Below are 14672 nucleotides of genomic sequence, written 5' to 3'. Positions count from 1 at the left end.
ATTCATTAAATCATTTAACTGTGATTTATGTCAGGTGATATAAACCATTACTTTGATTATTTTTTAAAAGGTCTCACTGTTTTGTCACTCATTTTATAGCTAGTGATGTATCAAGTACCCACTTTTCTTATCTGATCTTGTCGGGCATGAGGACCACTGTTTCCAGCCTCAGTGACCACAAAGAGTGGGGGAACTTGCAAGGGAAAGTTGCCCGTTTCTTTCCAAACCTCCTGTCTTGTGAGACTTGATTCTCAAGTATGTCTAAGCACAGTAGCATTTGGGGTGGAGTCAAAATGACAAGAAAACCAGAAAACTAAATAGAACACAACTCTATTTTTTAAGAAAATAAGCTCACATGTATCAATGATACCTAACTCTTGTTCTATAATTATGGGACCAAAATTACCACTGTTTCATTCTATTTTGTTTTTTTAATTTTCTTATGACTTCACCCAAATTCATATTGTCGTTTGAAATTTCCTACTTTTCAACAACATAAACACTGAAGACTAGAAGCTAGAAGAAGGCCAAACCTCTCTCTCCTGCCAAATTCTCATCCTAAAATTCCCAGGACTGTTTGGTGAGGAATTTTTTGAACAAGCAGTGTTCCTTGGTGGGTAAGGAAGGGAGGCTCTGAGCAGAATATACACTCCTACCCAAGGGGCTGACTCTTCATTAGAGAAAAATGAACAGAAGGCAGGGAATGGGGAGTTATTGAAAACCTGAAAGCACACACAAAATAACTGGGGACAGTTGAGGAAATGACGTACTACAATAGCCAGCACAGTCGCTAAAAGTAGAGAACACTATGACCAGACGGGTGATTCAGACATGTGTTGGAAGAGGTGACCGCTGAACCAGATGAAGTTTGGCATTGGGGAGAGACTGAAAACCAGGCCAGAAACATAATCTCAAAGGTTAAGTATGAGAATCAGTGCCACATAATACAGCATTCGTTCAGAAAAAGCTGGGGCCAGCCCTCTGCTGCAGGGGGACACAGCATCAGCCCCCCACAGAAGAGCTCACACCTGTACAGACAAGCGTCCTCTGACCATCTGCAACCGCTTCCCCACGCCTGGGTTCCACTTCTTCTCACTGCCCACACTATTAACATCGCTTGTTTTCTTGTTTTCCAATGGGCTACAATATAAATGCTTCAAAGGCAGACAATTTGCTATTTTTCTGTCACACTGATGGCACTAAACACAGAAAGCTCAACAGTTCTGAGATGTTGGTTACAGTGGCCATGACCACCCATTCGGAGGGACCCTGGCTCGATCTCATCACACATCACATGGTCATGAAACACACAGAATTTCCCTCAAAAAGATGAGAGACCATTTTATAAATCGATGAGTACATATGCTCAAAATCTTACTTGTTATTACACACTTACTATTAATCACTTTATGCTTGATATTTGAAGCTCTTGAGGAAAAAAATGTTACAGTCATCATTTCATCCTCTTACACATTCCGCACCTGGAACTTGTCACTATAGCGACCTGTCTCAATGCCTCTAAATATAGGGGACCCGTATGTCCGAGTGATACCCTAAAATGCAAGACCTAAACAAAGCCTCCAAATTGCACCCGTACAGCATTCCCAATGTTCTTTGGTGACTTTCAGAGACTTACTATCAGTCTAATGCAGGATGGAATAATTCAACATCTGGTTTCATGGTTTGTTTTGTTTTGCATTTTTAAATGTATCACCGGGTAAATTATTCCTTCTGTTTTCTTAAGCCTCTCAAGTTTTCACCCCAATAGCAAAGATACCAAACGAGAAATCAAATGGAACATTTATTCCAGTAAAAGAGAAATGAAATTGTCTTTTTTGATTCTGGCATGAGATCCAAGTTTCAAAACAGACAATACTCAAAAGGCAACCTGTAACATCGCTCTAGAGGAAGCCCACATAAGCACAATTCATATGTTGTCTTTGGTTGTTTGAGGTTTTTCTTAATGTGAGTGACATCTCTTATCAAAAATGTTCAAATCTATTTTTAATAAGTAAATTCAACATTTGAAGTATACTAAGAAAAACCCTAATATACTGAAAATACCCTAAATATAGATTCATAGTATTAATTAAATATTTTTTTATTATCAGCAAAGTCATGATCCCTTTAAGACATGATATAAAAAAGTTAATGGAAAATAGCCCTTAAAAATACACACAAAAGTGGAAATAGATTCTAAGTAGAAGAATTCGGTGTTTTTACCATTTTTATTGTATTAATAAATCTATAACAAACATTATTTTTATAATTTGATAAAGTAGCCTTGATTTTTAAACATGGGATATCATAGAAGAAAATTCAATTTTTCAAAATAATTAATGCCAGCAGTGAGTGAGTAAGGCACTGTGTGCCCCTGATGTTAAGAAAAATGAAAATATAGGAGCACTCAGTGGCTCAGTCAGTTCAATGTCTGGCTCTTGATTTCAGCTCAGGTCATGATCTCAGAGCTGTGGGATCAGCCCTGGGTGGGACTTCACACTAGTTGTAAAGTCTGCTTGAGAATCTTGCTCTTCCTCTTTTCTTCCCCCTTCTCTCTCTCTCAATCTTTCTCTCTGTGTCTCAAAAAAAAAATTTTTTTTTAAAGAAAGAAAAGTGAAAATGTAAATAAAACAGAATGCCTCCTTCTAAAGGCTTTAACCTCCGGTAGGAATCTCAGTAAGAGGGGAGAATAAATACCCCGATAACTTACTCCTCACCCACTGGAGAGGACACTTCATGGCTATTCCTAATCTTTACACAGACTTGACAGGTTGGAAGTTATCCCAGTTTTGCACATAAGGACCCTGAGGCTCAGGGCAGGAAATGGCACCCAGACACAGCTTACGGGTGTCCGAAGTTTGCCCTCCTCACACATCCTCTTTACCAGCACAGTCAGACTGAGAGCAAGGAGCACATACGTCAAACCAGCCATCTATTTTCCAAAGAGTTACTGGACACCAAAGTCTGAGAGAATGTTGTCTGAGCGCAGGGGACATCTCCCCGAACACCCACGGTTGCCTTCCCAGCAAAGTGCAGACGAGCTGGCTGCTGAGCACTCCAGGGGATGGAATTCAAGATAAGAAAATTGATGACACTGATTTTAATGAGAGAGATACAAGTGGGAACGGCCAAGTGTCTCATTTCCAACTGAAAAACACTTCATTAAAATACTGCAAACAGGGGCGCCTGGGTGGCTCAGTGGGTGAAGCCTCTGCCTTCAGCTCAGGTCATGGTCTCAGGGTCCTGGGATCGAGCCCCGCGTCGGGCTCTCTGCTCAGCAGGGAGCCTGTTTCCCTCTCTCTCTGCCTGTCTCTCTGTCTACTTGTGATCTCTGTCTCTCTGTCAAATAAATTAATAGAATCTTTTTTTAAATACTGCAAATGCGGTTTTAAATACAGATGTGTTGCACTTTTCAAGAACTTGCAAACCATTTTCTCGATCAGTTTTTTTGAGGTATGTAAACCTATAAATAAGTAAAAAATTGTTGACTGGGTTAATGAAGTGCAGAGAAGTAAACTTACTGAGGGGCACTTCGCAAGTTTACAGGAGAACTAGGACAGGAATACGGTGCTCACATGTGGCCACGTGCCCATCAGCATGTTGCAGGTGCTTCTGCTCTACGTGGCTGTGTGCACCTGCCAGAGACAGGTGCGTCTGTTTCCGCCTAACTGTTCCCATCTGCCAGAGACAGGTGCGTCTACTTCTACATGGCTGTGTGCACCTGCCAGAGACAGGCGCGTCTGCTTCCACACGGCTGAGCACACATCTGCACGCGACATGTGTATTCGTAGATGGTACTGTAGCTCATGTGTGCGCCCCGCCTCAGGTGCTACGAGGATTCTTTTACAATGCAGTTGTCTCGGAGAGCATGAATAAAAGTCATAACATCGAGTACATTTCGTACATGTTATCTCTATCCTGGAAGTTGATTTTGCTATAAATAAACCACCAAACTTCACAGGAAAAAACTGAGCTCTGGTTCTCTACAGCGTTGTCCTGAGGTTCCCGTGGGGGAAGTGGTGGACGGAGCATCTACTGCAGGTTGATCTCATGTCAAATCCGGCTGGTTTCTCAGCTGGCTTTGATTAGGCAACCTTCCCAAATACTAGCATTTCTGGCCCAAGTTTTCCACGGAGTCACGAGGAGTCTACATGCACTAAGGAATAAGTCAATCAAGTCTTGCATACTCTGAAAAAATCACCACGGTCACTTAATCATCCAACAAATAACAGTGAGACCTTTTTTTTTTTTTTTTTTTTTAAGTAGGTTCTGCTCCCAGCACGGAGCCCAGCATGGGGTTCGAACTCACAACCTGAGATCAAGACCTGAGCTGAGATCAAGAGTCGGAAGTTTAACGGACTGAGCCACCCCTCCCCAGGTGCCCCAATAGTGAGACTTTGATTCTGCAAGGGACAGAGATACTGCCAGGAAGACAGGACCGTGGGGATGAACGTGTCCCTGCCTGCTACGTGGGGCCAGCCGTCCAGACAGAGCCACACCTTCCTGGGGGGCTACGAGTGTCACGGCTCTGGGGAGCCTGCATTCCTTCTGTGGCCCCATGCGTGGACACATCCATCCTCAGCCCAAGGGCCAGGGCCCAAAGATGCAGGTTTTAGGGCTTCCCGGAAAGCCCAAGTGAGCACCCGCAGGTGCCTGCAGGTGGCTGGCTTCTGGAGGGCGCTCCCTAACACACGACTCGAGGGGAGGCTTGGCCCTCCTGCTTTCTTCCTATCTGCCCTTCGGGTGGATCTGCCCGCCTATCCGAAAAGTCTTAGCCATGTTTCCTTCCCTCGGAGTTTGCTTCCTGTCTGTGGGAGCAGAGCTGCGGTGCATGACGGCGAAGTAGAGGTCTTATCCCTGAAAAGGCGCCTGGCGGGGTTTGGAATCCACTGATTCCCCTGTTAGGTCTGGCTTCAGAGCACAAAACACAAGAATTACAGAATTTGTGGATACAAACCTTCCTGTCGCTGTCTTCACAAGGACTTTCATCTTCTTTTTCCTATTATTAAAAAAATACAGTAATCAACTCTGTGCAAGAGGACCGTGTCGAACACACCCTGCTCCCCTCACTTTCCTGGTTGTCGTGCAGACCCTGCAGGGCTTCCTCTCCGGCTCCGCCCGCCTCGCTCCTCCCCTTTCCCCGCCCGGTTCGTCAGGCTCCACCCCTCCCCTCCTGAGTCCTTCTCACGCCCTTCTCAGTAAGCACCTGCTGCAGAACAGGACACACCATATTCTCGGCTGCCGCCTTCAGACCCGCGTGCAGGTCCCGCTTCCCGCTTCCCCACCCCTGCGACACCAGAGCATCGACTGCGCATCAGCCGCCAACGATGCCTCCCTTGTTTCTGCTTTGCGTGACTAATGCGTGTGTTGGTGGGCTATTCCCCTCGGGCGGTTCTCGAGCCTCCAGCTCAACGACAACAGTGTGCCGTGAACACCTGGCTCGCAAGTACACACTTCGTCTTGATTAGTTCACTTGTCTGAGCTCTTCAGATGCGTTAATGTTGGTGTCGCACTTTAAGGTGACAGTATTTCCGACATGTCAGAGATCATCTGCAGAAAGGACGTATGTAAGGCGTCCTGAGGATGAAGAAGTGTCCGATGAAAGCCTGGCTCTGGTTCTGCTTCCTCTCCTGGTGTCACCCCGTCTGGGCCAGAGACGTGCATCAGGACCCAACAAACCCTTGTGCACACCCTCTGGGCCGGAAGAGAGCCGCGTCTGACCCTGACGCCGACACAGCTCCTCCCGCCCCCGGCCTTCCTCATAGCCGCAGAGAGGGGCTGGGGGAGGCGGCAACGAGGCCCCCGTGCTCGATGCGCCCCGAGATCCTGCTCAGGACAATACGGTGCTTGCACACAGACAGCGCCGATGGCCGCACGCCACGGCAGGGGGCCTTCACACCACTGAGCGGTACGCCTAAAAACGGTCAAAATGGCCAGTGCTGTGTTTTTACATACACATATTCTACTACAAAAAAAATTAGATAACAGAAACTCTTATGATCAAACAACAGAAATCTGTATTTTAAAAATAATGTGCACAATAATACGCTGTCTTACAGCTTTGCAAGGTCACTTTCATTTTACCCCAGGATGACAGACTTAAGTCTAAGCACCCTAGCCACAGGAGCTCAGAGCAAATCGCAAATGGTCACGAGACCCCTACTGCGTCAAGGCTTGGTCCCGGACACGGTGAAGGACACGTGACGCCAAGCCTCACGCTCGACCCCCACCCAAGGAATCCACAGCAGGCGCAGGAGAGACAACTGGCCTCTTGCCCAGGAAGCGTTCACTGGATGTCGTTTCTTTGCTATTACTACTACCTGTTACAGTGCACATAACACGCTTGCTCGCTTTCCGATCTCTCAAAAACATGGGCTAGATTTCAGGGCAAAAACCCTTCAACTCCATGAGGCGTTTCATGCCAATAAGGAAAAGGCACAGGGAAGTCCTGCTCGGGCCACGCGGGAAGCAAAGATGGCGCCATGTGGACGTCAGAGCAGGGAGGCTCTTCTGGCTGTGAGCAGCGCGACACCTGCTGCGACACCTGCCATCACTGGGAACAGACCATGGAGCCCAGCACGGGAACCAGCTCTGCTGAGAAATGAGGCACAACTAGCATGGGCTTCACTACACAGGAGGAAACAGAGCCTCGCTCACTCACAACCACATCCAAATCCAAGCTCCCCCACTTCCTAACTACGGGTGGAGACACGTGACGTTCTCGTCCATCTCCTTGCTTCGGGGGCCACAAAGCTGGGTGCTGACGCCTGGGGAAGCGTGCGTGTGAGGAGAGGCAGGCCCCCGCAGCAGGGACGAGCGCAGCGCCCAGCAGAGCAAGCGCTCGGCAAACGGGCAGGCTGCTCTCCCCAGACCCCCCTGCCCACCACACGTCATCAATGTCCAGACAAGAGAGAGTGGGGCCTCCGCTGCTCCGTGTCACCGGCTTTCCCCAGAAGCTGAGGTGGCAAAACCAGGAGGTTAAAAGCCAGATGCTTGGGGTTGCGATTATTCCGATAATGCACTAAGAAAGACACTTTGATTCACTCTAACGAATTAAATCTACTGATGGATGCCAAGTCACTGATACACACGGAAACTCGCCGAGGCCCCAGTAGATTCACACAGCGAGTCAATAAGGCACCGTGACAAACGTCAGTGGCCAGACCACACCAGGGACTCTGGCTGCCGCACAAAGTCACTGTCCTCACGATGCCTGTGCCCTCTTCCTGCCGAAATACGGCCAGAGGTTACTCCACGCCTGAGCACAGAGTGTCCGTCTCCGTTCCTCAACCCGTGCAGACAGGAGCTGTCGTGTCACCGCTCCCGGCGCTCCAGGACAGACGCTCAGAACGCGCGCTCACTCCGACACCACAGCAACGAAGTGTCCTCTTTCCTCCTCGTCTCCAAGACCTCCCGTCACGTGTGCCTTCGCGGAAAACCACTTCCACACCCAAAGATCAGGAGGAAGGGGAAGAGAATCGCTTGAAAGCGCATTCCCTGCGACCGTCTGGTTTACATCATAACCCCCACGGGTGGTGAGAAACCCGGACAGACTTCCCCCCAGGCGCCCTCCCCAGGTGGGCAGGAAGCCGGCGACTGCTCCGTGTAGCCCCAGCCCCTTCCACCCACGCTCCGGGCCACTTCCCTCTGTTTCTAAATGCGGAGCACGTTTACGAGTGGAAAAGGAATGGCTCACAAGGCTGCTGCACCCCAAGTTTCCTTACAGTTCAGGAGGCTTCAGCATTAGAAGAGACTCACACTTGATACCCCAGACTTACCACACAACCTCCTGCCTGGGTCCAAACAGTTGAAAACAAGAGGGGTGCCTGGACGGCTCCGTTTGGTGAGCGTCTCATTCCTGATTTCAGCTCAGGTCATGATCTCGGGGTCCTGGTCAGCGGGGAGCCTGGCTCTCCCTCTCCCTCTCCCTCTGCCTCTGCCTCTGCCTCTGCCTCTGCCTCTGCCCGTCCCCCTGCTCCTGCACTTCTGCCCCCCCCCCAAAAAAGGGAATTATAACTATCTGAGGTGGATCTGTTAGTTAGCTTGAATTGCCACATATTCTGCAAATAAAAAATTTAAAGATATGTTTTCCCAGAGCACATACTTCAGATAGACTCGTCACCTCATGTCAGAGGTTATGCACCCCAGCAGCGTGCTTCCTGCTTGGAAGGCACAGCTCAGCGTGTGGCGGAGGACGGAGCAGACGCAGAACCACGCAGCCCGGGTCCACGGGGCGGGCTCGTGCTGCCATCCGTGGAGCGCGCGCCCCGCGTCCCCGTTTCCCTGACCACACCAGCTACTACACAACACCAGCGCCCCCAAAGCAGAAGGTCCGTGGCGTCCGCGGACACCTACACACCGACACACCTGCTGCTGTTCCGCTCCCTCTAAAAATACACCTTGAAAGTTGCTGGGAAAACAGTTTCTCAGTCCGTGACTGGACGCACAGTAAGAGGTCATTAGGACCAGCGGAGGAGCCATTAAAATTACTCACATGATCTCTGGCACCCGAGAGACCGGATGGAAGGGACCACCTGCCTGGGAAACACGCGAGGTTTCCACCTCCACGCTGCGCCGCGTCCTGGAAAGCGGTGGGCTCTCTGCTTCCCTCTTCCTCCCACGAGAGCTCCACCCAACGTGCTAAAAGGATAAGGACGCGCCTTCCTCCCACAGCACCAAATACAAAGTAAGAGTGGAAGTAGCTCACCTTGTGGCTTTCAAAATCAGGGCCGCTATGAAGTGTCTCTTCATCTTCCTTGACTATCTCCGCGGGTGTCTGGAGAGAAAACACACGGCGGCCGTAGTGGCAGTCGAGCGACGCCAAATCCCGGGAAAGGAGCAAAGGGGGTGGAGAGCAGAGCTCTGTGGACCGCTTCTGTGGACGGAGCTGAAAGTGTGGCTGGTTTTCCGACCCCCCTGACCGGCATTTTTACCTTCGCTCCACTTACGAAACGCTAACCTATTGAATGAAATTGTCGGGGACATGGTTAAGGGAAAACACCAGCAGCCCCTTTCCTGTAAACAGGAGTGGATCATCCGTCCAGATGCCTCTTGTCAGTGGGTAGCAGATGCCTGTGGACCTCCGTGTGCCACTGGGACCCCAGTCAGCACCCACCTCTCTGACATTCAAGCCTGGCCCGCCACAGCCCGGGCGGTCCCGCTCCTCACACGGCGGGCCACCTCGCGTCCGTGGGCATCATGTCCCAGGTTTTGTGACTTGTCAGCAAAAATCATTGAGCTGTGTTTAACTGCTGCCCTGGGTACTCTCCACGAGGGGAAAGCCACGTGGTCCTGTGGCTAAGAAAGGGTCCCTCCGAGCAACGTCACTCTATTTCTGTGCCCATCAGGGTAGGCGCACCCCGTGTCCACTGCGGGCTGGCGAGGGGGTCCCTTGTTCATCCAACACCCAGGACACCAGACCAACAGACATTAACTCCTTGCGTTCCCATGGCTTCAGAGGCAGAGGGACACTGTGGCTGTCAATGCCTCTGCTTGGACGTGCAGCCCATGACAGCCGCCCACGTATCATCACTGAAGGCTACGAAGCTGCACCTGAGTTCAAGGGTGGAGGAAGATTCTCCCAGCAAACGGCCACGGCGCGTGCCCATGAAGAGACCTAAAGACCCCACAGCTCCTGCCAACTGACCCTGGAAGGTGCAAGACCGAGTCCAGGGCTGTGTAGACGTGTGGTCTAGGTGGTCCCCCTAGCCTGGACCTCGGCTGTCCAAATGTTCCAAAAACTCAGAGCCTGCATAAGCACTGCCGTCCTGCGGTCCACACAGAAAAGTCACCGTAATGTAGGGACCGCCCCAACCGCAGCAAGAAACAAACATGACAAGCACATCCTCTCAAAGGGTCGCCGATGCCAATGCTTGCTTCGTTCATTTATTCAGCAAAATACACAGAATGAGGAGCCCCGCAGTCCTGACCCAGGACGGTGACGGAAAATGTAAACCAGCGCGGCCCCCGAGAAGCTCAGCCACACAGGAGATGAACATTAATTAAGTCACACAATTAAGTATAAAACCTCAACTGTGATATGCTTTGTAAGAGGGACTCAGGGAGCTAAATGGGCTGCCACAGCCTTACCAACACAGGAGACCACGGAACGTTTCCTCTGCTGTGCCTACAACGTGAAATATGAGGGATGAAGAAAGAATATTGCGGACAAAGGGGAGGGCGTGTGGCGGTCGTCCTGCGGGAGGACGTGCGGAGACTGAGGGGCACGGGGCGGGGGTCGTCGGCCTGCCAGCGGTCACGGTAATCTAGCCGGGGACGGTGGTAGTCACGGCCGGAGGGATGGCGCTGAGACAGAGAGCACCGGCGCTTCCAGACACACGCAGGAGGTACCACTTGGTGGTCTGGGTGCAGAAGGGCTGAAGCAGTGAGTCCCAGGAACATCTCGGAGTTTGTTTTTTGTCTGACTGGATGGACGCGTGTCACACAGCCACTGAGACAGGAGCGCGCAGCGTGTGCGGACGGTGTGGAAGGACAGCCGCGCATTCCCGCTGTGCTGAATTAGTGTCTCAGCACATCTAGCGGGGGTGTCAGCTCCTGGGGTGTGTCTCTCTGGACGTGTGTGTGTCTGGACGCAGCGTGTATAGATGCGTGTGTGTCTACCTGTGTGTGTCTGTGTGCACATCTGCAGAGAGACTGCCGTCATAGTGATGGGGAGTTCAAGATGTAGAGCGATCACTGGCCTGACCTGACCCGGGTAGACCTCCAGCATTCGGTGCCAAGTGGAGGACTGGAGGTCTGCCGAGAAGAATGAGAACGGGCCCCCGGCTGGCTCACTTGGGACAGCACATGATTCTTGAGCTCAAGGCTGTAAGTTTGAGCCCCATGTTAGATGGAGAGATGACTTAAAAAATAAACTCTCTAGGGGCACCTGGGTGGTTCAGTGGGTTAAGTGTCTGACTTCGGCTCAGGTTCTGATCTCAGGGTCCCGGGATCGAGCCCCGCATCGGGCTCTGCCCATCAGGGAGCCCGCTTCCCCTCTCTCTCTGTCTGCCTCTCTGCCTATTCATGATCTCTCTTTCTCTGTCAAATAAATAAAATCTTTAAAAAAAAACCTAAGGACGCAGCCACAGACCATGACAAGTACTCAGAACAGTCCCCAAAGCAGAAGAACCCACCGGGGGGAGGGGCAGGCAGGAAAAGGTGTGATGCGGGACCCGGAAGATGAGCAGTAACTGACCAGGGGGGCACAGAACATGCTAGAGGCCCGGCGAGCATGGTGGGGGGGGGACGGCGGGCAGGGGGGCTGATGCAGCTCGGACGGCCGTCGGCAGGGTCGTGCGACCCCCGTGACCCACCTGGTCCGCGGGCGCCTCCACCTGCACGTCATCGTCCTCTCTGACTTCCGGTGCTCCTTGGGTTTCCGTGTGGGGAGTCTGGGCTTTGTACACGTCACCTTCTGGAGGAAAACAGCACAAACAGGTGTTCAGGCCGACGTCCCCTGCACATTCTCCGGCCCAAACCAAGGTCGCGGCTCCGTACCACTGAGTTTCCGACGTGGTGCGCGGGCCACTGGCCCCGGAGCCCTGAATCCCACCACAGGACCCCCATGGCCTTGCCTCTGCCTCGTGTCTGCACGGACGGCCGTCCCTGCGTCCTGCCCCCACGGGGCTCGGTCCCAGAGATGAGACTCGCCGAACACTTGGCAGACACGTGTCCAGCCGACTCCAAAATCACCACAAAGTGACCCCCTGCCCGACACCAAAGTCCTAGTCTGAGGACATGCACCTTGGTTACTTCAAGAACTTCCTTTGAAAAAATGAACTCAATGCATTTGAACCGACGAGGTATTAAAACCGCACGTTGGGAAGCAGTCGGCTGAGCCTACAGAGAAGCAGCTCGCCGGCCCCACAGCCGCACGTGCCACAGGCTCACAGAATCCGCAGGTGCTCGAAAGCCTTGTCCTCACCCTGACAGGACTTCAGCGACAGCACGGGGCCGGCCACTTCCCTCAGCCCCCAGAGGATGTCACCACGGTCGTGACGGCCTCAGTGACCGCAGCTCACTCGACTTCTTGTCCTTCCCCGCCCCTCCCAGCCCTCAGCCCCGGAAGGACCGTCACACAGTCCTCGGCGGAAGGGATGAAGGTAAGAAGATGGCCGAGGGCAGTGTCCGTCGGGCCCCCACAGGGTGCCAGGCCCTCCTCTGCTGCTTGATACTTAACACGCACACAAGTCTCTGAAAGTCCTACCGTGCCCGTTTGTAGAGAAGCAGCGTGCGGAGGGCCCCACGCTCGGGACCCCGCTCAGGACCATGCTCGGCAGGGCCGTACCTGGAACCTGGGCCCCAGCACACCACGCTGCTTCCCCGAGAGAAGGTCGGGTGCCTGCCGGGCAGGCCCGGCCATGCAGTACAGGCTTTGTCAAGAAGGAAACTTTTCATGCACTGATTAAAGTCTATTACGCGGACGACAGGGTCAGTAGGCTCTGGTCTTCGGCCCATGCTGGCCGCGGTCAGGCTCTAGCCGCACACTGTGTCCGCCGTGCCACCAGGCGGGAGCGCTGTGAGTGCCCAGCGTCCACACCGGGGCCTGGTGCACAGCTGGACAGCGCCGTCATCCGGGGTGGGAAGGCCCAACGGGGACGGGGCGCAGGAGAGACGCGCAGGGAGGTCAGGATGTCACCGGGGAACTGGCCGAGGGGTCCCGGAAGCTAAGAGAACCCTGGCGCACGGAGAGGAGGAAGCCGGCTCGCTGGCCTCCTTCCCCTGGTCCTAGCCTCTGTGTCACCAGCCCCCGGCGACGCCCCTGGGACACACACCGATGGGACGTGGGGCAGCTGGCTCCCAGCCAGGGCTCCGCAGAATAGAAGCAAGAGCAGAAAAAGTATTTTTTTCTAATTATTTCATTTTAAAGTCAGCTCCAAAGTTCACTCTTTCAAATTCCCTCACACTTAAAAAGTAAACCCGCACAATTCCGGTGGATTTGAGCCTCACGTTTCCCTCCCAAGGCTGAGAAGTTTGCAGGTTGTTTACTGCGTCGCCCATCCTTAGGGGAAAGCGCGCCCAGATGCTCCCGGAGGCGACAGAACTCCTGCGTGGTCCGGAGGGCTTCCGGGGTGGGGAAGCCCATTGCCTTCAGCGCCCGGATTCTGTTTCTCTCCTCTCACTAGACGGCCCCTGGAGCTGAATGTCTCACTCGTGACCCAGAGAGTCACACGTCCAGCGCCTCAGTGGGTCACAAGCCCCGTGTCTGCAGAGCAGCGGCCCCGGGAGAAGCACATTCTCAAGACGGCGGCGGTTTTCCCGCCCACAGCCGGCCCAGCTCGCATTACCTGTGCCGCCGCGCGCTAGATGCTCCGCGAGCATTGTCTTCTTGCCCTCTTTGGCATAAAAAACAGAATCGTCTCCCTGACAGGGAATGTCGTCGTACTTCTGAGGTTCTTTTCCTTTGGCGTCCTCCTAAGGCACAAATTAAAAATTAAAAGTGTGAGGAACAGCCGTGCCCCCTGAGTCTTACCCGTTGGTTTGAGAACGACCAGGCGAGCCTCGCTGGGGCACCTGGGAGTGCGCTCCCTCCTGGCACCCAGGTCTGGACGCCCCGTCCCTTACACTTCTCTTCAGCAAAGTGGCCAAACACCTCCCTCCCACGGCGAGGACAGCCCTTCCCAGGAAGGGGAGGCCAGTCGTCCCCCTGGAGGGGCCCCCATCCCCCCACAAGTCCCGACAAAATGAGGGGAGGCTTTGGAAGGGGGCAGGTGAGTCTGAGGAGGTCCTAGAAGCCTCATAAAATCGCTGTTTTCCACACTGACAAAGCTGTTGCCCTGGAACCCCGGAGCAAGGGGAGCATCTCTGATAAAAGGCTATTCAGCATGTTTTCAGAGACAGGTTGGTTTTGGATTGAGACACAGGGAAACTCAGATGGCCTGAAAGAAATCTACAGACAGTAATGACCGAGCACAAGGGGTCACAGTGGACAAGGAGCGCATTCTGAGCACATCCCTGCTCCGCCCCGCACACCACCTTTCCAGCTTCCCTGTTCTCTGTCTTTACTGAATGCGGGCAGGACTATATAAATCGGGATTTCTCCCGCGCTCTCTACGGCGCCTCCCGGTACCGTCAACATATGTACGGCACCAACGACCGGCTGCGCTGTCCTTGCAGAAATGAAAGCATAAGGTAGTCCCACGACCAAATACAAGAACCAAGCGAAATCTTTCCACCTACTTTAAGGGGCTTTCCTAAAAGCTGCAATCATGTCCACAAGTAAGGAAACAAGATCTTGGAGCCCGGGTCGTAGAACGAGAACACAGAATGTGCCGCTTGTGTTGGGGCAGCTGGGGGGTGGCATTCAGAAAGCCGGCTTGACTCCAGGCGTCGCTGACCCCGATCCTCGCAACCATTTCCCGACAAGACAAGACACCCTGTGTCCACTGCTACCTCGGAAGTAATACCTGAAGGACAGTGACACAGGAAGGGTCCCACGCTCCTCACGAGGACACAGTGCGACCATGGGGCAGAGCAAAGTGCACAGGGAAAGCAAGACCATCACAGCCCAATCCCCGGCCCCCCGGTCCCCCGGCCCCCCGACCCCAGGCGCGGCGACACGACGGAGCTGAGTGGGTCCCCACCGTCCTGGAAGGTGGCCCAAGACGCAAAGGACTCAGAGCCAGCGTGATGGCAGATAAGAGCGGGCGTCAGTTCAATAAACTGATCTC

The 14672-nt window shown here is 52.9% G+C and overlaps 1 protein-coding gene across 8 annotated transcripts in view; it reads right to left on the bottom strand.

Moving 5' to 3' along the window:
* DCDC2C (doublecortin domain containing 2C) overlaps positions 1–14672 on the bottom strand; it is a 91234-nt gene that overhangs the window by 26371 nt on the left and 50191 nt on the right. For 4 of the 8 annotated variants that reach the window (XM_082746346.1, XM_082746348.1, XM_082746350.1 and 1 more), the window contains 4 exons: positions 13290–13416; positions 11316–11416; positions 8708–8776; positions 4958–4999 (listed from right to left, as the gene is read on the bottom strand). In XM_082746346.1, the coding sequence (XP_082602472.1) occupies positions 4958–4999; positions 8708–8776; positions 11316–11416; positions 13290–13416 (339 nt within the window). Of the gene's footprint in view, positions 1–4957; positions 5000–7261; positions 7442–8707; positions 8777–11315; positions 11417–13289; positions 13417–14672 lie in introns of those variants that run through there. The other 4 variants (XR_014315790.1, XM_082746347.1, XM_082746352.1 and 1 more) reach the window with 2 other exon arrangements.

This window comes from Mustela nivalis (genome assembly GCF_964662115.1).
Source record: "Mustela nivalis genome assembly, chromosome: 8".
Classification (NCBI taxonomy): Eukaryota; Metazoa; Chordata; class Mammalia; order Carnivora; family Mustelidae; genus Mustela; species Mustela nivalis.
This window is presented reverse-complemented; position numbering and strand designations above follow the sequence as displayed.